This window comes from Podarcis filfolensis, assembly GCF_964270895.1.
Source record: "Podarcis filfolensis genome assembly, chromosome: 13".
Lineage (NCBI taxonomy): Eukaryota > Metazoa > Chordata > Lepidosauria > Squamata > Lacertidae > Podarcis > Podarcis filfolensis.
Genome location: NC_139615.1, coordinates 18,771,844 through 18,798,711, shown reverse-complemented (window position 1 = coordinate 18,798,711; position 26,868 = coordinate 18,771,844). Strand labels below are relative to the sequence as shown.

The 26,868-nt window shown below is 46.6% G+C and overlaps 3 protein-coding genes across 9 annotated transcripts in view; all 3 read right to left on the bottom strand.

The window, feature by feature from the left end:
- The window catches only part of PTPRH (protein tyrosine phosphatase receptor type H), a 28,959-nt gene extending 19,415 nt beyond the window's left edge, over positions 1-9,544 (bottom strand). For 5 of the 6 annotated variants that reach the window (XR_014540726.1, XR_014540727.1, XR_014540728.1 and 2 more), the window contains exons 1-4: positions 9,232-9,544; positions 4,034-4,070; positions 2,565-2,615; positions 289-501 (exon numbers count right to left, since the gene is read on the bottom strand). Coding sequence is in view for 3 of the 6 variants with exons in the window: in XM_083580198.1 (XP_083436324.1) it covers positions 289-501; positions 2,565-2,615; positions 4,034-4,070; positions 9,232-9,282 (352 nt within the window). In the remaining 3 variants the exon portion in view is untranslated. Of the gene's footprint in view, positions 1-288; positions 502-2,564; positions 2,616-4,033; positions 4,071-5,965; positions 6,029-9,231 lie in introns of those variants that run through there. The other variant, XM_083580199.1, reaches the window with a different exon arrangement.
- A 1,681-nt stretch (positions 9,545-11,225) lies between these two features.
- Positions 11,226-18,587, bottom strand: TMEM86B (transmembrane protein 86B). Of its 2 annotated transcripts, none has more exons than XM_083584072.1 (3): positions 18,471-18,587; positions 15,001-15,253; positions 11,226-12,862 (listed from the first exon to the last, which is right to left on the bottom strand). In XM_083584072.1, the coding sequence occupies exons 1-3, from the start codon at positions 18,519-18,521 to the stop codon at positions 12,462-12,464; spliced, it is 705 nt and encodes a 234-aa protein (XP_083440198.1). In that variant the 5' UTR covers positions 18,522-18,587; the 3' UTR covers positions 11,226-12,461. The 2 variants fall into 2 exon arrangements, with proteins under 2 accessions (XP_083440198.1, XP_083440199.1); XM_083584073.1 differs by having other exon boundaries at positions 15,001-15,248.
- A 4,050-nt stretch (positions 18,588-22,637) lies between these two features.
- The window catches only part of PPP6R1 (protein phosphatase 6 regulatory subunit 1), a 60,700-nt gene continuing 56,469 nt past the window's right edge, over positions 22,638-26,868 (bottom strand). The window contains exons 33-34 of the mRNA XM_083581719.1: positions 25,681-25,806; positions 22,638-25,320 (exon numbers count right to left, since the gene is read on the bottom strand). Coding sequence (XP_083437845.1) covers positions 25,317-25,320; positions 25,681-25,806 — 130 coding nt within the window. The 3' untranslated portion in view covers positions 22,638-25,316. The remainder of the gene's footprint in view (positions 25,321-25,680; positions 25,807-26,868) is intronic.

Here is a 26,868-nt window from a genome sequence, read left to right as displayed (position 1 = left end):
TGCATTGCAGGGGGGTTGGACTAGAATGATGATCCTACAATTCTATGATTCTACTTCATAATATGAGCATAGGACACCCAGAAAGTATAAAACAATGCAGCTACATATTCTTCAAGTGAAAGAAAATATTTTGATACTATACTACACTGATATGTTTAAATGTCTTTTTAAATTTTTTTTAAAGGAGGGTCCTTTCATCAGTCTTATTTGCTTTGCAAAGGGCCTTCGGCATGCAGAACCCGGGTTCCGTCTTGACGCGGACTGTGGAGTGTGGATTTCTGCCCTTACCTCCGCACTCAAGGCAGTCAGTGAGTGAGGAACAGTTTTTATCCAGGATCACATGCTGTTGGCACTGAGTGGGAAGGCTGGTGCTGTTGAGGCAGCCTAGATCCTGGTCCATCACCTCTGGTCTTCTGAAAACTTCTGTGACATTTGCATTATCCAAGGGACAGTACACAACGACAAAGTTTCCACCGACTTCCCTGGGGTATTTGCAGGGATCTGTGGCGGCAACGAAATGAAGGCAGGGGTTAGAGAAGCCTTTCCCCAGTGTGGTGTCCGCCAGACACTTGTTTGACTGCAGCTCCCATCGTCCCTGACCAATAGCTGTGCAGGCTGGGGCTGATGGGAATTGGAGTCCAACAACAGAATCTGGAGGATACCAAGGTGGTTGGAGAGCTAGTTTAAGGTGTTAGCCCCGCCTGGTCCTACTGTATTCAGCTCTCCTTCTTGTGGGATGTGAAGTCAAGTACAATATTCCTTGTTTTCCTAGAGTGGACTTGCGGGGGAAGGTTTGGTCCAGCCAGTTGAAAATTGCTGTTTCTTCCTGGCTGGGACATACTTCCTTTTGCATGTGACTAGAGGTGGGTGTTACCTTACTTGTCCAGGAAACAAAAGGGCAAGTCATGCAGCACACTCTCTCTCCTCCGTTGTCAGAGCAGCTTTTAGCTAGAATTGCTCTGTTGGCTCTCAGCCAACAGAGGACACTGGGATTATCTCCATATGGGATAGATCCACATGTATATATATACTTTGTAACTAAGTCTGCCTTCAGGGATCCAACTGTGAATTGATGATGTGAGTAAACTTCTGTTATATACTTTACACAAGATTGTGGCATGTTTATTCTTTGAAGAGGGATAGAAGGGAACTTACCAGGAATCTAATATTGAGAGGCTTAAACAAGCCTGCAACCAGCTATCTGCTGTGCGTTTAAAAGGGGAATGTAAAACTCTGCTAAGTTATAGAACTTGCCAGCGCAAGTTAGGAAAGATATTAATAAACAATATATCCTCTCCTGCCTCCCTGAGCATTCCCACACTTCTCTCTTGTCTCCAAGGGCATGGAGGGCTTTGCAGGTTGCAGAGCAAAGAGCACAGAGGGACCTTCCCCGATGGAGCTTAAGACTGCTGGGGAGGAGACTTAGGGGAAAGCGAAAGACCCATATAATCAGTTTTGGCATCAGCTTTACTGGGGCCAGTCTTGCTCATAGGTTTCTGTTTGTATTCTGATTCCATGAATAAAGAATCAACTTTACCGCTCGTCTTTGAGTCTCTTTTCTGACCTGCAGCTGAACCAGCTCCGACATTGAGCTTCTAATGTTTGTGGCAGATCCGCTCCTCGATCCAGGCCAGTATTTAGGGGAAATGTCGTAGCTCATTGGTAGAACACCTGCTAGGCATGCAGAAGGACTCAGGTTCAATCCCCGACATCTGCAGGTAGGCTTCAGAGGGAGAGGTGTCTGTCTAAAGTCCTGGAGAGCTGCCAGTCCCTGTAAACAAGGTGCTGGGAACCTTCGGCCCTCCAGATGTTGGTGAATTACAGCTCCCATCAGCCCCAGCAAGCATGGCCAATGGCCAGGGATGATGCGAGCAATAGTTTCGCATTATCTGGAGGGCCACATGTTTCTCTCCTGTTCTGTATAGAGGAAGTACATTGCGTGAAACCCCGGAACAGACCAGCTGCCAACCAGTTTCAATACAAATGAGCTAGAAATTTCAGGGGTCAGCAAACTTTTTCAGCAGGGGGGTGGCCCATAGCTGTCAACATTTCCCTTTTTTAAAGGGAAATTCCCTTATTCTGAATAGGATTCCTCGCAAGAAAAGGGAAAAGTTGACAGCTATGGGCCGGTCCACTGTCCCTCAGACCTTGTGGGGGGCCGGACTATATTTTGAAAAAAAATATGAACGAATCCCTATGCCCCACAAATAATCCAGAGATGCATTTTAAATAAAAGCACACATTCTACTCATGTAAAACACCAGGCAGGCTCCACAAATAGCTCAGAGATGCATTTTAAATCAAAGGACACGTTCTACTCATGTAAAATCACACTGATTCCCGGACTGTCCCCGGTCCGGTTTTAGAAGGCGATTGGGCCGGATCCGGTCCCTGGGCCTTAGTTTGCCTACCCATGAGCTAGAGCTAGATGGATCAATAATCTGATTCGGCATTAACCAGCTCCTCGTCTTCCTGCTTCAGAAGATATTGAGTTAATCTCAGATTAATCCACTCCAAGAAGAGGCAACATCAGAAGCCCAGAGAAAGGTTGTTATTCTACTTACCTGCAGTTGTTGTGGACGGCTTTGTAGTAGTTGTGGATTCTTTATTTTTGCCTGTTTTGGAGATGTGAGACAGAGGGGGAAGAGGCAAGTATGCAGAAAATTGAATCTCCATTATGGATTATTCAGTTTGTGAATAAAATATACAGAATTGCATCTGAAACTAACAGACCCTCATGCACACAAAGACACAGATTCTCCAGAAAGTGCAAGAGACGAAACCAAGCAGGCATAGAAACAAATTGGTAGCAAGCTGTGCCAAAATGACTCTCTTTCAACCCAAGGAAGGAGGCTGTTTCATCAAAATACTTTTAATAAAGCAAGAAGAGCCCTGCTGGATTGGATTAGAGTCCCAGAATCCTATTTATAGCTGGGGCCAACTGGAAACCTCAAGGAAACCCACTGTCCAGGCACGAAGGCAACAGCAACCTTCTTTATGTTTGTTCCCAGAAACTGGTATTAGTCAACAGCACACTGCCTTTGAACATGGAGGCTCTATTCTGTCTACGCTGGCTGGTGGGCATTGATAGACTGATCCTCTACTTGCGAATGAGGCTGCAGTTCAGCAGGAAGGTTCACTTCCAGGCATCTACAAGTAAGCCTGCGAAAGTCTGAAATCTTAAGAGAGTCACTGCTGGTCACTGAAGACAATTCCAAGCAAGGTGGACCCGTGGTCTGATTCAATATAAGGCAAAATTCCTATATTCCTCCGTGAATTTATCTGATCCTTTCCAAAAGCCATCTTTGCTAATGGCCATCGTGTAGTTTAGTCACTAGGATGCTGGGACTAACTTGCCCTTACTTCTTTTGTTTCCCCACTTGTCCCTTCTCACACTAGGCTCTCATCCCTCCAAACAGTCTGGAAACCCTATGGTGGGAAACCATGGGGTAGGGGCACATTGGAGCTGGGGGACAACTGGTGGTGAAAGGGTTAAGTGCCCTCTCAAATTCCCCTCCTCTCAAATCGGGGTTCTCAACATGGAAAATGGCTGTTGAGCCACCTTTACATGAACTTCTACGTAAGGCACTGTTTGCCCTTCAGGGTCCATCTAAACCAGTGTTCTTTGACCTTGAGTCCACAGGTGTTGTTGGACTACAACTCCCATCATCCTTGGCCAGTTTAGTCAGGGGTGATGGGAGTTGTAGTCCAAAAATATATATTTAGGGCTGGTTGAACACTGACCTCTGGTGAGTTCAGAGGTAGCTACTCTTCCGTATCGCCCTGCCTTGCAGTGAAGAGGATTTTAGCACTCATCAAATGTAGTCATGCAGTAAAATGCTTTCTTGTAATCACCTACGCTTCAGTACCTTTACATCAGCTTTCAGGCAGGCAATATTTCAACAGGTGCACCCCTCCCCATTGCTGCATCTCCACGTTGGAGAAAGTTGCACCTGCTGAATTTCCTTGCAAAGCTAAAGACACACACAAAACCGACATAAAAATGTTGGCTATCATCATAGAAGCAACTCACTGTGTTGTCCAGGCTGAAGGAGCAGCAGCAGCAGCACCTGGCAGGGGAAAAGGCGTAATGTGAAAGATGTAGGCTTTTTTTAATTCCCAGAAGGCCTTGCTCACAAATGTTGGTACTGTGATTCCCATGAACACCGTTTAACCTTGCTCACGTTATCGGTAGGATGCCTGTACGAGTTATTCCTCATGCATTTCAGAGCAACGTCTTCAAAAACCCCATCAGGCTGGACTTTCATAGAATTATCAGAGATGGAAGGGACCATGAGGGTCATCTAGTCCAACCCCCTGCGATGCAAGAATCTTTTGCCCAACGTGGAGCTCAGACCCACAACTCTGAGATTCAGAGCCTCATGCTTTACTGACTGAGCTATGTTGCGGCTTCGGCTGCCCGGTTCCCTGTCTCCACCTCATGCTTTTCAACATTATCTCCAGCTTTCTAAGGCGACGTGTATTTAAAGCACATCTGTCGCCACCCCAATCTGGAATCCTGAGAACAGTTGTTTGTTAAGGGTGCTGGGGGTTGTAGTTCTGTGAGCAGTAAACTACATTTCCCAGCATTCTCTGGGGGAAGCCATCTGCTTTAAATGCATGGTGTGTACACAGCCTCAGATTCTAATGTTTTCCTATAGTTGGAGTTGCCAACATGCCACCCATGGGTGCAATGGTACTGTGGGAAGGAGCGGGTTTTCCCCTGGTTGTTGTTGTTTAGTCGTTTAGTCGTGTCCGACACTTCGTGACCCCCTGGACCAGAGCACACCAGGCACTCTTGTCTTCCACTGCCTCCCCATGTTGGTAAGTTTGAGAACACCATCCAACCATCTCGTCCTCTGCCGTCCCCTTCTCCTTGTGCCCTCCATCTTTCCCAACATCAGGGTCTTTTCCAGGGAGTCTTCTCTTCTCATGAGGTGGCCAAAGTATTGGAGCCTCAGCTTCATGATCTGTCCTTCCAGTGAGCACTCAGGGCTGATTTCCTTCAGAATTGATAGGTTTGGTCTTCTTGCAGTCCATGGGACTCTCAAGAGTCTCCTGCACCATAATTCAAAAGCATCAATTCTTTGGCAATCAGCCTTCTTTATGGTCCAGCTCTCACTTCCATAAGCATTCTAGGGCCCCTGTCTCACTGCCCCCTTGGTCACAACGAGGCTCGGTTCCTTCTTTTTTGAAAAGCCCATAGAGCTGGAGGAGGAAGTTGGAAGAGTTGTGCTCTTTCCCCACTTCCTCTTCCAGCTCTGTCTGTTTACTTTTCAAGGCTCAGATCCATTCTGCGGGATCCAACCTTTACCCAGAGCCATTGGGGAAAGGGAAGTCTTAATGTGCAGGCTTTCTGTCTCTTGGAGAGCGAGCAGGGACTGATCCAGGGGAGGAAATTTACCCAGATAGAGTGGCACCTTCTGCACTCAGTCAAAAATCCAAACACGCCTGTAGAGGACATAAAATATTTGTCACTCCCTGATCCTATCTGATAACACGCACGCTGCACCTTCCAAGTGATCTGTGAAGCCCAGGTTGTGCTAAACACACTAGGGTTTGTTCAAAAACTGTTTTGCATTTCCAAGGGGAATATTTGCATTTACTGCTTTGTCCAGGGGCCCTGTCACCATATGGCGACAGAGAAGTCTGGGTAAAGATTATATTGCTATAGTTGAGTAAACACTATGGACTGTTTTCTTCTCCTTTCACTCTTCCCCACCCTAAATATCCATCCCGAGGAAGAGTCCTGTGTAGCACAAAAGCTTGCATCATTCCCCCCCCAATGCTATCTTTTCCCAAGCAGTTTGCTATGTACTTTGAATGGGATTAGATGTCAAAACCTGTGTATTATTGTGGTTAGAGTGTTGGACTGTGACCTGGGAGCTCAAGATTCAAATCCCCACCCAGACACGAAGTTCGCTGGGTGACCTTGAGCCAGTCACTGTCTCTCAGCCTAACCTACCTCACAGGGTTGTTGTGAGGAGAAAATGGGGGGGGGGGAGAGAGACATACAGCACCTTGAGGTCCTTGGTGGAAAAGGGGGGATAGAAATCTAATAAATAAATAGATCCGGTGAAATATACTTAGAGTTGAGTGTGGATTTCATGCTCTTTATTCAGCTCATAGTAGTGAGGAATGCCAGTTCCCCCGAAACATCTGCTTTATATACATTATTTACACAATGGGCCCCACGTGATTGGCTAATTCCGGGATTCTCCTATAGGCCAATCAGGCTGTGGATTCACTTCCACCTGGAGTTGGATTGGGTGGCTCCTGTGGACCAATCAGACTGCTGCATTCTGGATCCTATTGTTCTAGGACCAATCAGACTGCTGCATTTTGGATCCTATTCAACTCAGTACATAACACCTTGCAAAGTCTGGCACCCGGAATATGTTTACTCAGGAGCATGCCCCATTGGTTCAATGGGACTTACTTCCAAGTAATGGTGCTTAGGATTGCAGCTTTAAGTCTGCAATAAAGACCATCCACCAGCGTTTCAGCTGGTTTCTGCTTAAAGGAGAGAGCAAAAAGCCAGCTCACTGTACCTCTTGTGCTGGAATATATCCCCAAAGCGTGCAAGTTGGAGGGCATGAGCAGCTGGTGGTGACGTGGGTGCCTTTCACAAAACCCAAATCTTGTGGTCTGGTCAGGATCAGCAGCCCAGCAATGGCTGCTTTCTAAACTCCAGCCTGCGAGCCGAGACTGTGGGCATCCCTGCGTAAGGGGAAAGGGCATAGCTCGGTGGTACAGCAGGAGTTCAATCCTGCCTTCTGCAGGGATGAACTGCATCTCTGATTGCCCCACACCTGACATCACAAATGGTGTGGGGCAGGTGACTTGGGGGGGGCATTGGGGAGGCCTGGCAGGTCAGATATGGCACATCGATCAGATGTTCCCCATCATCCCTGCTGTGGCACAAGAGACAATTAATTGGGCACATCATCATCTGCCAGGCAGCCCTTCCAATATGCGAAGGTGCCGATTATATCACTTCTTTGCTGCCTTCGGCCTTTAGGTTTTGTACCAGGAATGCCAAATACATGTCTCTAGCAATTGTCTAGCCTGCAGCAAACCTCTAACTGAAGCTGCCCAGGGACTTTTGCTGAATGGCCCTTGTTTTCTTTTTAAGAAAACGTTATAGACAGGTCTTGGTCACAGAGCATTGCTGGATAATATCACAGTACATGATCTGCTATCTGGAAAATTTCCATTTTCATTCCAGTTTCCACTAACTGCAGAAAAGTAACACCTCAGCAGGGCTAAAGAGCTTGAATGTGGCTTTGGGAGATGCACTGTGCCTGCTGAAAACGAAACACAGGTTTCTAGCCCTCATTGATCAATGTTAATCAATACAATGTCCTCAGGGCTGAGCAACGTAACAACTCCTTTAGAGTCCCCTTCCACCATTCCTGTCACATAACATACACCTCACAGCCAATACACAGATGCACACCTGTAACCTGCTGTACAGGTGTATTTGAGCATCTGGTGGTTTGGTGAATAGGTGGTGTTTGCAATAAAAACAATTAAATCCCAAATGACAGTGTGAAGGTTGGTAGTACAAAGACATACATGCAATACTATCAGAAATCTTCAATGTCCCTCAGTCTCCCCCAGGCTGTTTCACCAACAAACTCACGCAAATACTCTTAGCCCATAGAAGAATAATGTAAAGTCAAACATTTCGCCAGAAATACAATCTCTGTCTTGGATTAACTAACACAACTGATTCCCCAAGCCAATCTAAAATATATCTACAGTAATAGTATAGTGGTCTATGCAATAATTCATCAGATTTAGATTAAAAAGTAAAACCTTGGCTGGGTTAAATAATAATAATGAAACATGCCCTTTAAAACATCTTGCCATTTTTACATAAACAGCTGTGTGGAAAATGCTTGTCTCTTAGTTTTTCTATGCAAGGATTGAATCTAAGGATATTACTGTATTTGAAATTCCTTCTGACGAACAGATACCTTTGAAACACACTGGAACCTGGAATGGTGCAAGATTTTAAAATCCTATATATTTTATTGTGCATATATTTGTGAAAATGACATACAAAAATGCATTTTTGAAAATGGTTTTGGAAAAATGTGGATATTTGTATATGTGCATCAGTCAATCACTTTGCGGTGCTAATGGACTCTGTCCTGTCATTTTTTGAATTGCAAAGAATGACTTTCCCATTACGTTAATTTTCCTCTAACATACCCACTCCTCTTTGTGTGCCATCCTCAACTACCTCCTGATCCTGCCCTGCCAATATTCCAGTTCTGTTCTCAGCTACAGAACAGAAGTTAAAATGTTGAGAGTCTAGGGATAGGGAAGAAATGAGATTCAGTTTGCATTTAAAGGCACAAACTACTGAATTTGTGCTTTCCAGAACAATACGTGAACTGAAACGCCGGCATCCTCCAAAATTCACATCACTCCATTTTTACAATCCAGTTCTCCAGCCAAGTTAACTGCATTGATGGCATTTACACAATCAAATGCTGTGTCTAGTTTGGCTCTTAAACTAGCTGCTTCGGCGGCCCCACATTCAAGAACAAGACTAAGAACTAGTGGCTGAGTATTTCCTCCTCCCTCCCAAACATGTTTTCCTTTTGTGTTGTGTCTTGCTGGGTGTGGGCAAGATGATGCCTACGCCAGCCTTAGATTGGGGTAGAGCCATAGCTCAGGGGTACAGCACCTGCTTTGCATGTAAAGGGTCCCAGGTTCAGCATCAGCACTGATAAGGCCACCAGAGAACCCTGCCTGAAACCATAGAAAGGTGCTGTTATCTGGTGTGCACACTACTTAGATGAACAATGGTCTGACTCAGTATAAGCCAGATTCCTGTGTTTGTTTGTTTGTTGCATTAATATCCCACCTTTTCCTCCAAGGAGCTCAAGGTGGCGTATATGGTTATCCCCCTCCTCATTTAGTCTCCACAACAACCCTGTGAGGTAGGTTAGGCTGAGAGGCAGTGACTGGCTCAGGGCCACCCAGTGAGCTTCACTGCTGAGTGGGAATTCGAACCTGGTCTCCCAGATACTAGCCTTTCGCTCTAACCACTACACCATACTGCTGCAGCCACTTCTGGTATGCAGTGGGTCTATATCCAGGGATTCTTCCTTTACCAGGGAGGCACAACCAACGCTAGGGATGAGGAAACAGCTGAGTAGGGGGAATGGGTTTGGGTTTGGGTTTGGGTTTGCTTTTGTTTTAAAATCCACTTACCAGCAGCAAGGGCAGCCAACCTCCTCTTGGGCGTAGCATGCAAGATGCCATCAGCTAACAGGCCCCAGGGTTGAAAATGATCCCCAGCTCCCCCAGAAGGGAGTTAGCATCCCGACACCATGCGCCTTTGGCCACTCTCTTCCTGATCTTCCTTTCTACCTGCTGTGGCACCTGTTCCCTTTTGGCTGGGCAGACGGCTTTGTCCCCTCCTCCTTCCACACCCACAACTCAGGAGGAAGTGAATCAGCCAGCGGCAAAACCACCAGCAGCAACCCACTGGGCAAACAGCTCCCCATTATTTTGCCCAGACTTGGAGGGATAGTTCAATAACTGGGATGGGATAGTTCAATTGGTAAGAGCACGAGACTCTTCATCTCAAGGTTGTGGGTTCGAGTCCCACGTTGGGCAAAAAGATTCTTTGCATGGGGTTGGACTAGATGACCCCCGTGGTCCCTTCCAAGTCTACATTTCTATGATCTGGATCACCACAGGGCCCCCTTAAAATAAAGTGGATAAATATGTTGGTTTTTAAAAGTAGCCCAGGTTGCTGTTTCAACACCTAAACCGGGGGGGGGGGCTGACCTGTGGCTCTCCAGGTGTTGTGGACAGCAACTTTCATCAGACCTAGCCAGCATGGGCAAGCATCGGAGAGGATGGGGGTTGTAGTTCAACAATATCTGGGTGGACGCCGGTTAGGCAGAGGTGGAGTCTGTTTGCATTAGAGGCCTAAAACACAGCAAGGTCAGTCCCCCCCGCCTCGCATCAGATAAGGGGCATAGGTGTCTTCATCCTCCACACATGACTTTTTTGGTTTCCCTGCTCCTACAACCGCACAACCCCCAGAACTTGTATTCATGAAGCTGGCATGCTAGGGTACATTCACTGCTTACTCCGCATCCAGTTTTGTAGTTGAATTGAAACTGGTTTGAAGGAGGAAATATGTATCAAACAGCAGTATTTATTTTAATAAAGTACAGGATCAATATGGCTAATGTCGCGTGAATATGACTTCAAAATCTAGCAGTAGGAGCTCACTGGATGCAGAGTAAAAGGTCTTGTGAACATAAGCCTGATCTACATTAAGACACAGTAGGTAGGGCAATCTGGGACGCGGGTGGCGCTGTGGGTAAAACCTCAGCGCCTAGGGCTTGCCGATCGCATGGTCGGCGGTTTGAATCCCCGCGGCGGGGTGAGCTCCCGTCTTTCGGTCCCAGCTCCTGCCCACCTAGCAGTTCGAAAGCACCCCTAAGTGCAAGTAGATAAATAGGTACCGCTTTATAGCGGGAAGGTAAACGGCATTTCCGTGTGCTGTGCTGGTGCTGGCTTGCCAGAGCAGCTTCGTCACACTGGCCACGTGGCCCGGAAGTGTCTTCGGACCGCGCTGGCTCCCGGCCTCTTAAGTGAGATGAGCGCACAACCCTAGAGTCGGACACGACTGGCCCGTACGGGCAGGGGTACCTAGGTAGGGCAATGCCTTTATTAGAATTGACTGAAAGAGTGAGCAAGCTTTTCTGTTTTCAATAACTCTTCTTCACACTAAAAAAGAGGCTGCGGGGTGTTGGTGGAGAAGCAAAGCTGGACAAAGAAGTCTGAAAAAAGCTGAAAAACATCTTCATGTATGCGACAACGGCCGCAAGAGTTCTGGTAGCACAAGGATGGAAGACTGAAGAAATCCCAACTAAAGAATCATGGCAAGAAAAATTGATGGATTATGCAGAACTGGCAAAATTGACACATAAGCTACGGGACAAGGATAACTGTGACTTTAAGGATGAATGGGAACCTTTCACAAAGTATTTGAAGACGCAACAAAGCGAACTGGACTCCTTGGCAGGTTTTGAATAAACATCCACAATTTTTTTTACTGATAGTAATTAGCTAAACAGTTGAAGGATCTATACAACCCTGTAATATGCAGAAAATAGCATTATTGGAGAAACCAAAGACTGGAACTGAGGGAAGTCGGGGGGTGGGGGGGAGGAAAAATGGGGGGGATAAGGATATGTTTTTGGAAAATATGTTTTGTTATAACTTTGAATAAATTTTTTTTTAAAAAAAGAAGAGAAGTCTTCAGTATGGCTTTCAGAATCATGACAAGCTCTGTCCGTTTCCCTTAACCTTCCCCCAACTTGTTGTTTTGCTCGTCATCTAAACTGAAGACGAGACAGGAGAACTGAGAAGCTTGCACACTATTTTGTGACATTCCAGTCGGTCCCAAAAGGTATTATCCTAGTGTGGTTGTTGTAAACCAAGGGTTGTATCTGGGATTAGTTCTACTCAGTACAGATCCATTGAAATTAACGGACCTAACTGATTTCCATGGGTCTGTGACATGCTAAATGACACCTCCCCTCATATATGATTCTTGGCCCCGAGAGTAGCAGATTGTGGCATGGAGAGAGCAGGTATTATCTGGGTTCATTTCCCTTTACAGTGGTACCTCGGGTTACAGACGCTTCAAGTTACAGACACTTCAGGTTACAGACTCCGCAAACCCAGAAATAGTACCTCGGGTTAAGAACTTTGCTTCAGGATGAGAACAGAAATCGTGCGGCGGCAGCGGGAGGCCCCATTAGCTAAAGTGGTACCTCAGGTTAAGAACAGTTTCAGGTTAAGAACGGACCTCCAGAACTGTTAAGTTGTGGGTGAACATATCAGACGACACAGCGATTCTTCAAACAGCTCTTGTTTATTCACAGGCCAGGACAGAACTGAACTGAAGGGTTCAGTCAGCCTGCTTATATAGAGCTCCAGTACAATGTAACTGTATCAATTTTCTAAAACTATCCAATCACTGAATGTCACTTTCGATCCCTTATTTGCATAACTATCTAGCCCAGGGTGAGAACTTCAGTACATAACAAGAACAAATTAAATTCTTAACCTGAGGTACCACTGTATTCCCACCCCCATCTTGCTTTTGCTTTTCATGCTAAGCTGTCGCTATTGAATGTACTTGTAGATCTGCAAACACCCTGCATTATAGTGTGAAAGCTTATTGCTTTACTATAAACAAACTACTTTCCACTGCTTTGGAGAAAGTGCATGAAGGGAAGAGATGAGAAAGCAAAATTGATTTGGGGGAAGGGAAGAGACTTGAGCTCCTGAGAGGAAGGACAGAGCCTAGAAAGTTATAGCTGAACTCAGGAGGAGTCGGGAGGTCGGATGCCTGCAGTCCTCTCTCCTGCACACAAAATGGTTGAAACTCGACAGCAGTCCAAGTCCTGCGCTCAGTTCTCCTTCTGAGAAACCTTCCGGGAGGACGCAGACACCGCAATCAAAGCCTGGGCTGTGAAGTAGGTGCTCATTATCAGGAAGCGGGCATGAGGCAGCGAAGAGGAGCAGAAGTGATGGAGGACGACAAACAGGTCGGACACGATGAAGATCACGCTGCCAAGCGAGGTGCTCAGCTGGGCTTCCGTGCGGGACAGAGCACGCCAGCACATGGCGCCGATGATGGCCGCGTAGGCTGGCCCGGCGTAGGCAAAGACACCCTCAAGGCAGGGAAAGATGAGGATGACGTACAATGTGGCCACCAACCCCAGAACCACCAGGAAGGTGAGGGGCCGAAAGGGGCCCAGGCCAAAGGCTAAGATGTAGGAGACATGGCACGCGGCAAAAGCAGCCGTCCCTGCGAGGAGAGAAGGAGAAAAACACACACAGAGAGAAATTTGAATCAGTTTGCACTTAAAGGCTAATCAACCTAGCTCTCATTTTCCGAAACAAATACGCAGACCAAAACACAGCCATCCTTCAAAATTTCCACAAAATTTTGCAGTAAATTCAGTGTGCATAAAAACGCCTACCCTGGTGGAAACACACACACACACACACAAAAATGTACAGTCGTACCTTGAAGGCCGAAAGGAATGCATTAAAAAACCCAGTCGCGGCTTCTGATTAGCTGCAGGAAGCTCCTGCAGCCAGTCAGAAGCCACAGAAGCCCTGTCAGATGTTCGGGTTCCAAAAGAATGTTCACAAACCGGAACACTCACTTCTGGGTTTGAGGCGTTTGGGAGCCAAAACGTCCGAGTTCCAGGGCGTTCAGCAACGAAGGTACGACTCTATTAGATTTGGGGGAAACCACTTTGCAGAACCCGTAAACAAAGCAGAGCTGTGTATTAAGAGACATTTGCACTAAAACGATGGGGAGTTTTTGTGAGGACTTAAAAAGAAAAAATCACAAACCAACGTAGAAATGGGGAACTAGATTTACAATTGGAAAAACGAGAAACAAAGGCCTTACCTACATTATACGACAGAGGTGCGATTCCCTGAATAGAGGGATTGTCATTTAAACCACCCTGGGAATTATAGCTCTGGGAGGGGAATAGGGGTCTCCTAGCAACTCTCAGGACCCTTAACAAACAAAGCCATGACCACCTGAAGTGGCACAAGACTTTAAATGGCTTTAAATGGCCAAGGCAGGCCCTGTGGCATATACAGTCTTGCTGCTGCCTCATCTCTCCTCGCCCTGGCATGGGGCAGCCCTTTGGCCAGAGGGAAGCAAGTAAGAGGCTCAGCCCCATCTTGCCATCCACGACCGACTCCACCCTTCTTCACATTAATCCTTAGATTTTACTAAGATCTGATGCACCCGTTTATCTAGGATGCGAATTAGATTTTAACATCCGTTGGATGGATGTTGCCATCAGCCAGCGTAGCTCCCAGAGGAAAAATACCCCTAGATCTTTCCAATGGAGATGTTCTTCCTGACCTTTCTAGGAAATTATCCCGTCAGTCATTATATGTGTATTGCTGGTGCCCCCATGTGGCGAGAGATAGTATTTGTGGACGGATGAATTCAGATTTGCAGACTAGACAAGTCTCATTTATAATAATAATAATAATAATAATAATAATAATAATAATAATAATGCCATGCCCATCTGGCTGGGTTTCCCCAGCCACTCTGGGCAGCTTACAGCATATCTAAAAGCATAATTAAAAACATCAAGCATTTGCACACATCTGCTGTGGCTAACATACGAAGTGCTGATAAACATTCATTTTTTTCCGTCTTATTTGGGCCCTGTTTTACTAGGTTGCCTAGATTCCGGCTATGGTCTTGATATCTGCTGGCGCTGTTTTGGGCACTTTTTTGCTGCATTTAGCTGCTATGTATGTATGTATGTATGTATGTATGTATGTATATGTATGTATGTATGTATTTGATATTCCGCCCTATACCCGGAGGTCTCAGGGCGGTTCACAGAGCAAGATCAGAATATAAAAACCACAAAATGTATATAATCAAAATAAAAACAACAACCCAATAACTTCTCCCTCCAAAAACAAACAAACAAACAAACAAGGGCATAGGATGTCAATCAAAGCAAAGGCCTGCAGAAAAAGGAACGGTTTTGCCTGGTGCCTAAAGGTGTATAATGAAGGCGCCAGATGAACTTCCCTGGGGAGAGCATTCCACAGATGGGGAGCCACTGCAGAAAAGGCTCTTTCTCGTGTTGCCACTCTCTGGACCTCTTGAGGAGGAGGCACATGAAGAAGGGCCTCAGAAGATGATCTCAGGGTCTGGGTAGGTTCATATGGAAAGAGGCACTCCTTGAGGTACTGCGGTCCTGAGATGTTTAAGGCTTTATAGGTCAAAACCGGCACTTATATATAACTGCATTTCTATCCCATCTTTTCTGCAGGGAGCTCAAGGCAGTGGTTATCCCCCTCCTCACTGAGTCCCCACAGGGCAAACCTCGTAAAATGCAAACTGGTGGTTAACAGAATACAACAGGGCTCCCCCCTCGAACATCTTACCTGGAAGGAAAAGTTCTGACCACACCAAACAGATGTCCCCTACAGCTGAGAACAGCAGGCCTCGGAAAATGTGACGGGCATATGGTGTGAAAACGGCCACGCTGTAGGCGTGGGAAGCCACGAAGAACGCCAAGGAAAGGGCGGGGAGGCATTTGACAATGGCGCTCTGCACACTGTTCTCAGGAAGCCAGAGGATGAAGTACGACGTGCAGGAGATGGCGAAAGGCAGCAGCTTATACAGCAAACTCCTTTTCTAAGGATGCGACATGAAAAGAGAGTTCGTCAGTGATTTCCTCCTCCTTTTAGCCCCTCCCGCAGCATCTCACAGGGCTTTTTCTGTGGTGGCCCCTTCCTTGTGGAATCCCGCCTCCTCTGCAGGGTGTGTTTTGTTCCTCTATTGGTTGTTTTCCAAAGCTCCTTACAGACTTGACTATTCCAATCTGCTTTCAGCTGAATAGGGTTGGTGGTTTATCATTTTAACTGTGTATTACATTAGATGGCGGCTGTTTTAAGTTGTTTTTATGCTTTTAACAGTAGGATTCCTCACTCAGGCAATCTGGCCAGGCATCACCACCATTATTATTTCTTAAGGATGCCAGGCTAGCTTGCCTGGGCAGCGGCAGCAATTCACACTGATCAGTCTGTTTTAATAGTGTTGGTCCTGTTGTTTTCTGTGTCTTTTAATTACTTCTGCTAGCGGGGAGGTAGATGGAGGCAGCGGGCAAGGAGTCTGTTGGAGGCGGGCTCTGTTCACCCTCCTTGAGTGTCTTCCTGGCACACCCCCACCCCACTCCAGCTGCCCAATCCACCAGGGGGGCAAAATGCCTGCCCTGCCCTGGGTGCCGGTAACCCACGCTATGCTGCTGCTTCCAGTTTCCCCATTTGATTTCAAACAGCATTGTGTGCTGTGCTTGGGCTGAACTGACAAGCAGGTTATATCAGGTTTCTTTGACACCTAGTCAAATATCCAAGAACTGTAATATGCAAACACATGAACTTGTACACTCTGAAGCCAAAGTTTGACAGAGAATGCAAATTCCTTGTCCTCACTCTTTCATCGTACAGTGGGGAACACAAATTGTGGATGCAGCCTTTGCCAACCCCAAAGCTTTTGCTGTTCATTATTTTGATGATTGGCCAAGTAATATAGATTGCAGTTTCCCAGTACAATAGTTAAAAGGTAAAGGCACCCCTGAACATTAGGTCCAGGCATGACCAACTCTGGGGTTGCGGCGCTCATCTCGCTTTACTGGCCGAGGGAGCCGGAGTACAGCTTCCGGGTCATGTGGCCAGCATGACTAAGCTGCTTCTGGCGAACCAGAGCAGCGCACAGAAACGCCGTTTACCTTCCCGCCAGAGTGGTGCCTATTTATCTACTTGCACTTTGACATGCTTTTGAACTGCTAGGTTGGCAGGAGCAGGAACTGAGCAACGGGAGCTCACCATGTCGCAGGGATTCGAACCGCCAACCTTCTGATCGGCAAGTCCTAGGCTCTGTGGCTTAACCCACAGCGTCACCCAGTTACCCAGACCAAAAAAGAGAGCTCTGGATCCATTGAAAAGCTTGTTCCCCACCTCCCACCAAGTAAGTGTGTGTGTGTGAGAGAGAGAGAGAGAGAGAGAGAGAGAGAGAGAGAGAGAGAGAGAAAGAAAGAGAGAAAGAGAGAGAGAGAGAGAGAGAGAGAGAAAGAAAGAAAGAAAGAAAGAAAGAAAGAAAGAAAGAAAGAAAGAAAGAAAGAAAGAAAAAGACATTGCTAGTATAAACACTGAAACTAGGAATAAAAATCCTGGGACCCAAATCCAAATGAGACACCAGTTTTCTCCCTGCCATTAAACTGGAGTGTTCCAGTTGTCTTGTTGACAGAATTTTATGGACTCTGAACACTCATGATAGGGAAAGTGCCATCCTTAGAACATGAGAGGGTCCTGCTGGGTCAGATTTCTCTAGTCCAGCATCCTGTGTCCACAGTGGTCAGCCAGACACCTCTGAGAAGTCCGCAAGCAGGACATGAGCGCAACAGCACTCCTTGGCCCACGATCCCCAGCAACTTGTATTTGCAGGCTTACAAGCCTTGACACTGGAGGTAACAGGTAACCTTCATAATATTAGTAGTCCTTGAGCCTTATTTTCCACGAATTTGCTTCATCGCCTTTTAAAGCTGTCCGCTTTGGTGGTGATCACTACATCATGTAGAAGCGAACTCCACAGTTTACCTATGCGATGAATTCTACAGTTTACTTATGCACTGTCCCGAGATCTCCCACAGTTCAGCTTCATGGAATGGGCCCCGGCTTCTTTTGCACACAGGAGGGCTTTGGAAGAAACTCTCCACTTGCTCCATCATTTTAGTGACCCAAAGGGGAGATGAATGGAAGGACTCCTGGCCCTGGAGGGGCTGGCAGAGCTTTGGGGGTGGGGGCTTCACTCGAATATCTGGATTCCTTAAGGACTTGGACAGTGTAGGAAACCTGGGTTCAAAGGTAGGGCTTTAGTGCACCAGGGAGTTTTGTGCAGTGTGTTTTAATAGAAAGCAACGCAAAGGGAGCCAGGATTCCCGAGTTCTCCATGAAAGAGAGGCGTGCAGCAAAAGAAAGCAAAAATCCAGGCGTCTTATCTGAGGCATCAACAGGTTTCTCAGAGGAAGACATCTCCTTAACCTGCTTCCGACAGTTAGTAGGTTGGGCTTAGCGGTTCCCAAACTTTTTGAGGCCAGCACCCCCTTGGTTCCATAAACTCACCCCCCGTGACCCCTGACCTATATAAAAAGCACTATTCAGAACATTCGCACTAAGGAAGATGATGACACAATGAAATTAAAAACAGTAACAATTAATTGTACATTTATTTAAAATCCAGTAAAAGCTATCTAGTTGACTTCAACAAAAAGGATGACCTTGATCCAGTGATATGAAAAAAGTCATTTACAACTCCAGTACCCGCAACCCCCATAAATCCTACTGCCTGCCAGGGAGAAGAAGAAGAGGAGGAGTTTGGATTTGATATCCCGCCTTTCACTCCCTTTAAGGAGTCTCAAAGCGGCTAACATTCTCCTTTCCCTTCATTCCCCACAACACAGACTCTGTGAGGTGAGTGGGGCTGAGAGACTTCAAAGAAGTGTGACTGGCCCAAGGTCACCCAGCAGCTGCATGTGGAGGAGTGAAGACGCGAACTCGGTTCCCCAGATTACGAGACTACCGCTTAACCACACCACCACACTGGCTCCAGCCACTGATCTAGCTCACTAATCTATCTCAGCATTGTCCACCCTGACAGCAGCTATTTCCAGGCAAGGCTGTTCCCCAGCCCTACCAGACAATGTCAAGAACTGAACCTTGGCTTGTCGACAAGCAAAGCACTGAGCTATGGGCCCCTCCCCAGATCGAGAAATCTCCCAGGGAGCCCCATCTCCCACCAGTGCCTCTCCTGTCTCCTTCCATCCACCCTTTGTAGAAGATATACAGACTCTTACGTTGGCCGCTGCCTTTTTCTTGTAATGGGCATCTAGCTCCAGGATATCCATGGCCACTGCTAGCGCTGGCGGTAACAGATGCTGCCTGATCTTGAAGCGGGTGCCAGTTATGCTTGCACCTTGCAGCAAAGTGGACTTTCAACTCCCTCAGGGTACAAGGGGCCAACTGATAAGACGCAATCCATACCCGTCACACTGTCTCTGCTTGGTACCAGAGTAGTAGTAATAATAATAATAATAATAATAATAATAATAATAATAATTTATTATTTATACCCCGCCCATCTGACTGGGTTTCCTCAGCCACTCTGGGCAGCTTACAACAAAATATTAAAAATACAATAAAACACCAGACATTAAATACTTACCTAAACGGGGAATCATAATAAAGGCTTTGCCCCACCCCTGCTCTAGACCCTCAAGTTCTGTTGAAAAGAAACCATTACCAAGCACAAGCTGATCAATACTCCCCTGCTCACAGAGGCAGGCCAGGAGGAACAAGAGGATTGGTAGTATCGTTCTTCTCCTTAGCGCTCTGAAGGGCTGCAGCCTTTTATTAAATCGTTGGCGTGAGGGGCTGCAGAGGTGGGTCATGAAAGATCCTAGCTAATCACATGTGCACACAGGGCCGTCTTACCCATAGGTGCTAGGGGTGTGGGGCACCCGGGCGCCAGGCTCTTAGGGGCGCCAGGCCGAGAGTCCGGGGCCCGAGAGTTGAGTCCAGGAAGAGCCCGTCCATCGGTTGGAGCGCCGCGAGAGGAGGCTCTGTGCCGTGAGTTTGAGTGTGACTGAGCCAGCGAGATGCTGAGGCAGCCGGCCGGCTCTGCCCTCCTGCGCGCCTGGGACTGGGCAACCGGGGGGGGGGCGGCACCAGGCGGATCTTTGCACCCCAGCACCGCATATGCTTAAGACAGCCCTGTGTGCACATAACACACAGGGTCTTGTGGATCTTGATGGCAGCATTTCATAGCTGCTTTCCAGATCATAAGCATAAAGTATGCACAAATTTATTGGAAGAGGGCAGGCAAACAGGACCCTCTTATAGCAAGCATACCTCTGTTTAAGGCCGAGCTGGAATGCTGAGATTATGCTCCTAGAGTATTCATGGGGATGTAGCCAATATCTTGGTCCGTGACTATGGAGGCCAATTCTGGATCCACACATCCTTCCACAGTGCGGACATAAGTTTCCGGGAGGGAGTTGATCATGGTGAGGGTTTGCCAAGCGTGCCTTCCTCTTAGCATGTGTCTCCCTTTCGTCCTGAGTTTGAGTGTCTCCAAATGTATGGAAACTTATTCATGTATGCAACTACAGTGGCAAGAATGTTACTCGCTCCAAAATGGAAAGAAGCAGAAGTCCAAGCGAAGGAAGAATGGAAACAAAAACTTATGGAATATGCAGAAATTGTGAAACTTACTGGAAGAATAAAAAATCAAGATAACAAATTTTTGTTTATAAAAGAATGGAAATGGTTTATTGAATATTGACAGATAAATTATAAACAGATAAAAACATTGGCAGGATTATTGTAATAACCTGCAGTTTTATAAGAGTACTGGTATATATTTAAAGATGAATAAAGGAGTGAATTGCCGTAAGTTAATTTGGATATGCAGAAGATATTAAAAACAAATTGAAGGAACCGCAGAAAGAGGGCGAAGAAAGTCAATTTCTGAGATGTCAAAATGATTGTAAAATTGGTGAAATGTATAAAATTAGTGAAATGTATAAACTTGAAAAGTAAAAAAAAAAAGGGGGGGGGAGATGTAGCTGACTCCAGTGCAGCTAACAGAGAGCAAGTCTCCTCTAGTCTAGCCTACTGCCCAAAGGCACTTACCATCCAGCACCCAGGATGTGCTACTAGGAAATAGCAGCAAACCAGCAAAACCCAATGCCTAATTGTGTAATCCAAAGAGAGAGAGTTTTGTATCTCTTTGGATGACCTCCAAAGACTTGCTCCAGTTTAAGAGGACTGCTCCACCCAATCCTCTGTCAAAGTAAAGAGCAATGGAATTTTGTTTCTTTGACTTTGGTTCCTCGGAGAAGGCGTTGCTTGCTCCTTTGCGATGTGGCATGCACGCACAGCACCCCCATTGGTGTGAACTGAGTTTAGGGCTGCGGAGCTCAGACTTGGAAAGTCTAAGTAGCTGTGAGGATCACCAGGTAACCTTGGACCACTGGTGATCTGTTTAACTTACCTCACAAGCTTGTTCTGAGGACAGAGGGAAGACAATCATGATTGCCACCTTGAGCTCCTTGCCAGATAGATGGAATGTTAATGGGGGGGTGTGTGTATCTATTCTTCAAAGCACAGAAATGTACAGATCAGAGACAAGGCCTTTCCTGTGGTGGCACCCCATTTACTGAATGTCCCTCAGGACTACCTGGCTGCTTGCCTACTGGGACACTCAATTATGTTTTAGTTTGTCCGCTCAAATCAATTGTTCTGTGGTTCTTATGCTATGACTCCAGCGGATGGCATCACCTCCCATGGGATGTCCTCTTCATCCAAAGAAACAGCAAAGAGATTTTGGGAAAGGTGGCAGGCTCTTGGTTTTTGCTACTCTTGATTTAAGCCTCCAGTATCCAAGCTACAATCCCTACCCAGACCCCTTTTCTTCTGGGCAAAGCCACCACCAGCACCTGCCTTGAAGACCATGGGCTCTTGCAGCAGAGAACAAATCATTTGCAGCTATGTGTACATAGTGTAGACTTGACCATTTCAGGCTGAAAATACCATTTCAGTTATTTTCTTTAAATGTTGCTTTGCTGCAAAACAAACAAACCAACCCCTCAGATAAAAAGCTAGCACATTAGGGAAGATGTTCCTAGTCCAGCCTACTCCTTGCACTGCTTGATGTCTACCAGCAATGAGTTATTTGCATAATAAAACCATTCAAAACTGGAATCCTCCACCTGGACTCCGAAGAAAGGCTGTAACTCAGTGGTGGAGCATTTGCTCTGCTTGCAGTAGATCTCCAGTTTAATCCCTAGCATATCCAGGTAGGATTTATTACTGTTTATATTAAACAAATGCAGACATTGCTTCACAGCAGAGCCTTCAAAGCAGTGCACATGGCAAAAGCAGGACAGAACACGCAAACACAAGCTCCAAGAACAGTAAAACCAACTCAACTGGAAAACTTCGCTTCGTATCTCCTAATAACCGCTCCAAATGCCTTCATACAGTTCTTAAATAGCACTGGGGGGGAAACAGTGTGCCCTGTGGCAGCCCACAACAGAAATGCCTAGGGGGCAAGGGGCATTCCCACAGTGCCATTCCCTGGAACCAACCTTGCAGGTAGGACTGGAAGCACTTAAAACAGTGCCTCTCCCAACACGCATCTCACAGAGCCCATCTAGGATTCCATGGTTGATAGTGTCAAAAGCCAGAGAAAGCAGCAAGGTTGCTCTCCCCTTGTCCTTCTCCCTATGGGGATCATTCGCCAGGGCGAACAAGGCTGATTCAGTCCCAAAACCAGACTGAAATGGATCTAAGTAAACAGTTTCATCTAAGAATGCCTGCAGTTGCTTGGCCACCATCGTCTCCATCACCTTCCCCCAAAAGGTATTATTAGTAGCTGGCTGATAACCAACATAGAGGGTCCAGGGTGGGTGGGTGTGGGTGTGTTTAAAGGAGTGGACACACCACTGCCTCTTTTGAAGTGGCGGGTACATTTCTGAAACCATGGGAAGCCACTGCCAGCCAGTGCAGACCAGGTGTCTTCAGCCTGCTGCTTTCCAGATGTTTTGGACTACAGATGTTTAGGAAAAGCTGGTGTAGACAATACTGAGTTTTAATGACCAGTGGTCCAGTGTGTTGGACTAGGACCTGGGCAAACAGGGTTCGAATCCCCACTCAGCCATGAAGCTCCCTGGGTGACCTTGGGCCAGTCAGCATCTCTGAGCAAACCTACCTCCTAAGATTGTTGTGAGAATGAAATGAGTAGAAGTACCACATACACCACTTTGAGCACCTTGGAAGAAAAATGTGGTAATAAGTAAAATAACTCCTTCCAAGGTGGTTTCCTATTTTGGTAGTATAGTCCATTCTGTAACATCAGGACTCTAACACTGGTGGGTTTTTTTGTGGGGGGTGACACACAGAGTGGGAGGAGGCAGCTAAGGAACTATTGTTTCGCAGAAAAACGCAGAGAGCCAAGTCTATTACGGCCATAGAATCTCTTTATTCAAACAGAACACACACATACACACACACAGGGAAAAAGAAGAAAAGAAATTACTGACATGGCATGAACATGGCATGACGCAGACGACGCGAAAGGCCACTTCTGTCCTTTGTGGTTTAAGAGCTTCAAGAAATATTGCCACTTATATGGGGGTGGGAGAAAGAGGAAAGGGAGAGGTGGGGAAGGGGTACAAGTTTACTGACCACCTGGAAGTAAAGAGGTGGGGTGAAGGGTGCTTAGTGCTTGCGCAAGGGAAAGGTCCCTCCACCGTGACTTCGCTTCCTACCATGCTCAATGTCCCGAATCAGACCTCTACAAACCTTGATATTAGATCTTCTTGCCACCTCCACACATACACCAAGCCCCACGGGCACTGGCGTTATGTACCCTTCCAAATCTCAAGGTGTTCTTGGCTGAACTTTTTTGCAATGCTCTTGTCCCAATTCTGTAGTCAGAGGCAAGGGTGAGGCAGTGAGATTTCGTTTTTCCTTTAAACACTATAAAAAGGAGCTACAGAAAAGTCCAAAGCACGTCAACAGCTGGATGGGAGGCCAGAAGGGAGAGGGGAAAAGCAGTGATTCTGGGGCCTTTGGTGGAAAATCCTGTTTCTAGGAGCCCCAAGAGAAGAGGAGCAGGATCTGGTTGGGGTAAGAACAAGAGCTCCTTGGCCTTCAAGGGAGTGTAATTGGGAAGCAGGGGGGCATTTCTCTTTGGAACAAGGATTATGGAGAAGGGGAGGCTGCAGGATAGGTCCCTAGGGCATTCTACCAGGGTCATTTTGGTCTTTTGTGTTGTTAAGTGCAGGGCCTTGAGCCAGAACTCTCAAAGAGGCAGGAGAATTTGGTTTTAAGTAGGTGGAGGGGGGCAGAAAACCCCAAACCAACCAACCCAAACAGATTCAGGGATGCAGGGGGAATAAACTGGGGGTCTAAAGTTACTTTTCTACAATGCACTTACTGCAGTTCTGCAAGGTGAATCCCACCACATAACCCCAGAGAAAGAAACCCTCTCCGTTTCTGATGACTCCAGAGGGGAAAGATTGCAATATTTGGATCCAATGGTTGCTGCAGTTAGGAGCAGCGAGGACGTGGGCCAAAATGCAGCCACCAACTCTTTTATCTGTTAATGTGCAGCTGGTGTCTGTCGATCAGCCACAATGAAGCTGAAGGACAAGCCAATATTCACGGACAAACTCCCTGTTGGAGACTGGTGGGGTTTCTGAAATCACAATGGAGCTGCATAGGGCTAAGGATCATTTCCAAAACCAGCTATAGAACACATGCTGCTGGCATGGGTATCATTCCCCCCCATGTCTTTTTTCAACAACCACTGCCAGGGGAGGGAAGATGCTATGACAGGGTATTGAGCTTCCCCTCCCCACCATGCTGCTGCTTGGATATGCGGGAGAGACTGTGGACTTCCTGTGGAGCTCTTTAATAGTGATAAGGAAACAAACCAATGCTGGAAGGAAAGTGAGTGGGGAAGGCAAAATCCACTGGGAGGAGGTCCAGCTTAAATCTCAGTGAGCTGGTGGACGTATGCTGACAGCGGGAGAAACAAAATGATGGAAACTTTAGGGTGAATCCAGATTTCACATGGTTGTACGCACACATCTCTCCTAAAAATTCTGTTCACTGAGTACACTGGTTGAAGAACCCCAAATGATGGTGATGTTTGGGGAGGCAGGCGGGGAACGGAAGCAACTATTTTCAGTCAGGAGACAGGGAAGGCTGGCTCTGCCTCCCTCTCCTTGGCCACCCATTGGTTCCTCTTGGATATTAGCTTCAAACAAGTGTCACGAGGGCAGAAATATCACGATTTCATCCCAGTGTGGAAAGGACAAATGCAGCAGCTCTCACACAACCACACCCCCCTCACTGCCCTTCCTAACCCTACTTGAGGCAGTGGTCTTCAGAGAAGCCACTTTAGGCAACCTCCTGATCCTTCTTTACCCTGTGAGATAATTCTGCCGTGCTAATCTGACCTGCCACCCTGTGGGCAAATTTGGAGACCTGTGGGAAGAGAGGAGCTGTGGCAGACTTGTGCTTGCAGGTGTGGCTGTCAGGTAGAGGAAGAGCCCTCAAAACAGTGGCGAGATTGTTGCCTGGTGGGTTTTTTTCTCCCCGCCCTGTTCAGTGTTACCCCCCCTCCCCATCAGAAGACCTCTGGTACGATATAAGCATAAAATTTAATTGCATCAAAACAGACAGGTTTTGCTCAGTGCAGCAGTGTGTACGTATGCATACTGGGAGGGCGGGGGGGGGGTCGTCGTAGGGGAAAGAGGCCAAAGGAGGAGAGACGGATTCCCTCCCCCCCCCCCGCCCTGCAGAATTCCTGGGGGAGAGGCACTCTTGCTGGGCTGTGCCAACCAACGGGCCAGGAGGAGGAAGATGCTTTTGCGCTTGGGACGCACATCCGTTTCTCTCGCAGGTGCTCGCCGGTACCAGGTCCTGGTTTCTTCAGTGATTGCTCGGGGTGGGATAGGGGGAGAGGCTGGGCTCTTTCGCTGCCCCTTGCTGCTTTCTCTTCTGCCCCCTCCCCCACCTGCCCACGGGGGTGAAGGCACCGGAAGGACTGGGGACAGTCCCTGGCAAAATGGACTTGTTCGAGCAAGCAGCTGTGGGCCTTCCCCAGTGACGAGACCCACGGAGAGGCTTTATCTGGGGAAAGATAAGGACGGGGTGTGAGTGCATATTAACTATTTCGTCTACAGCTTACACATGGAGGAATGTGGGTATTCACGCAGGAGGGAAGGAGCAGCTAGCTGCGCAATCCAGGAGTTTTACATCACGTGCGGAATTCAGCATCTTCTTTCAGTATTAAAAAGCAAGAACGAGCTTCTCATTCTCACGACGTCCGAAGCAGAAGAGAGGTTCTGTAGGGGAATCCCACCCTCTTCCATGAGCCAAGGACTCCCAACCCATCTCCTGGTTCCCAGATGCTATCCTTCCTGCATCGTGGCAGGCAGAGCAATGAGCAGTTCGCAGGCTCATCTCCTCTTACCTACAGTCCCTCCTCACCTGGCTGCCGGCTGCTGCTGCTCTTCTGTCTGTTGGGAGCTGCTGTGCTGGGGTTGTGGAGTCTCTGCTGTCCCCTGGAGCGGCTGGGCGGAATCAGAGGTAGTTGGGGGAGGCTCTACTGTGCTGCTGAGGAAAGACAAGAGGGAACTGGTGGCAGAGCAGGAGTGAAGCATTCCCACCCACCCCCTTAGCCATGGCCTGGTCACACCACACAAATGTTGGAAAGGAGTGTCAAATTTCACGTGACACACACTGTTCTCACAATCAGATTAGAAAAGGAGGTCAGATCTAACCAGTGATACAATCCAGGTCTTGAAATCTCTACCTTTCCCAGATACTGAAGATCACATAAATGTGGAGTGTTTGTGAGAGAGAGATCATCACACAAGGAATATGGCCTCTATATCTGTTTTGTTGCTGTGTTTCTCCGGCAGAAATTAATGGTTTCCGGCAGGGTGGATAAAAATCAAAGATTTTTTTATTTTTAAAAAATTGATTTTAAAAAAAATATTAATCAAATGTTTTTGATTTAAATTGGATTTTAAAAAGAAAATGCTTTTGGAGGAAAAATCTTCCTAAAGATAGCTTTCTATTTAAGTTACATTATAGTCCAAAGGCTATTCATCAGGAAATAAGGATTTGTTTTAAGTTTTTCATGTGTGCTAAAACTCAGTCTGTTTAAAAAACAAATGTTTAACCACATCAGTTAACAAACATGGATACATATGCTATAATGTTATAGTTTTAGTTAAATTGTTACTAAGGAAATGATTATTTTCCTCCTTCCAATAAAGTACAGCAGAAAAGTTGTCCAAATATAAACCGTTCTTATTAAATCTCACAATAATTTCATAATTATCTGTCTATGTATTTCTAATAGTATAACCAAACCAGTAATTTTTGATATAACTGTAAAAACTGCTCTGAAAATTTATTATTCCAAAAATGCAACCTTCACCTGGTTGTAAATATTAAGATTATACCAGCAAGAATGAGTCTTTCTGTAAAGAAATGATTTAAATCAAGTCTTACTGACTAGTGATTTAAATTCTGATTTTAATTAATTTGATTTAAATCAAATCCACCCTGGTTCCCAGGGAATAGTACTGAAAGGGAATAAAGAACTACAAAAGGATACTGACAAGGTGTCAATAACCTCCACCCCATCCCCTCAAGCCAGATTAAGAG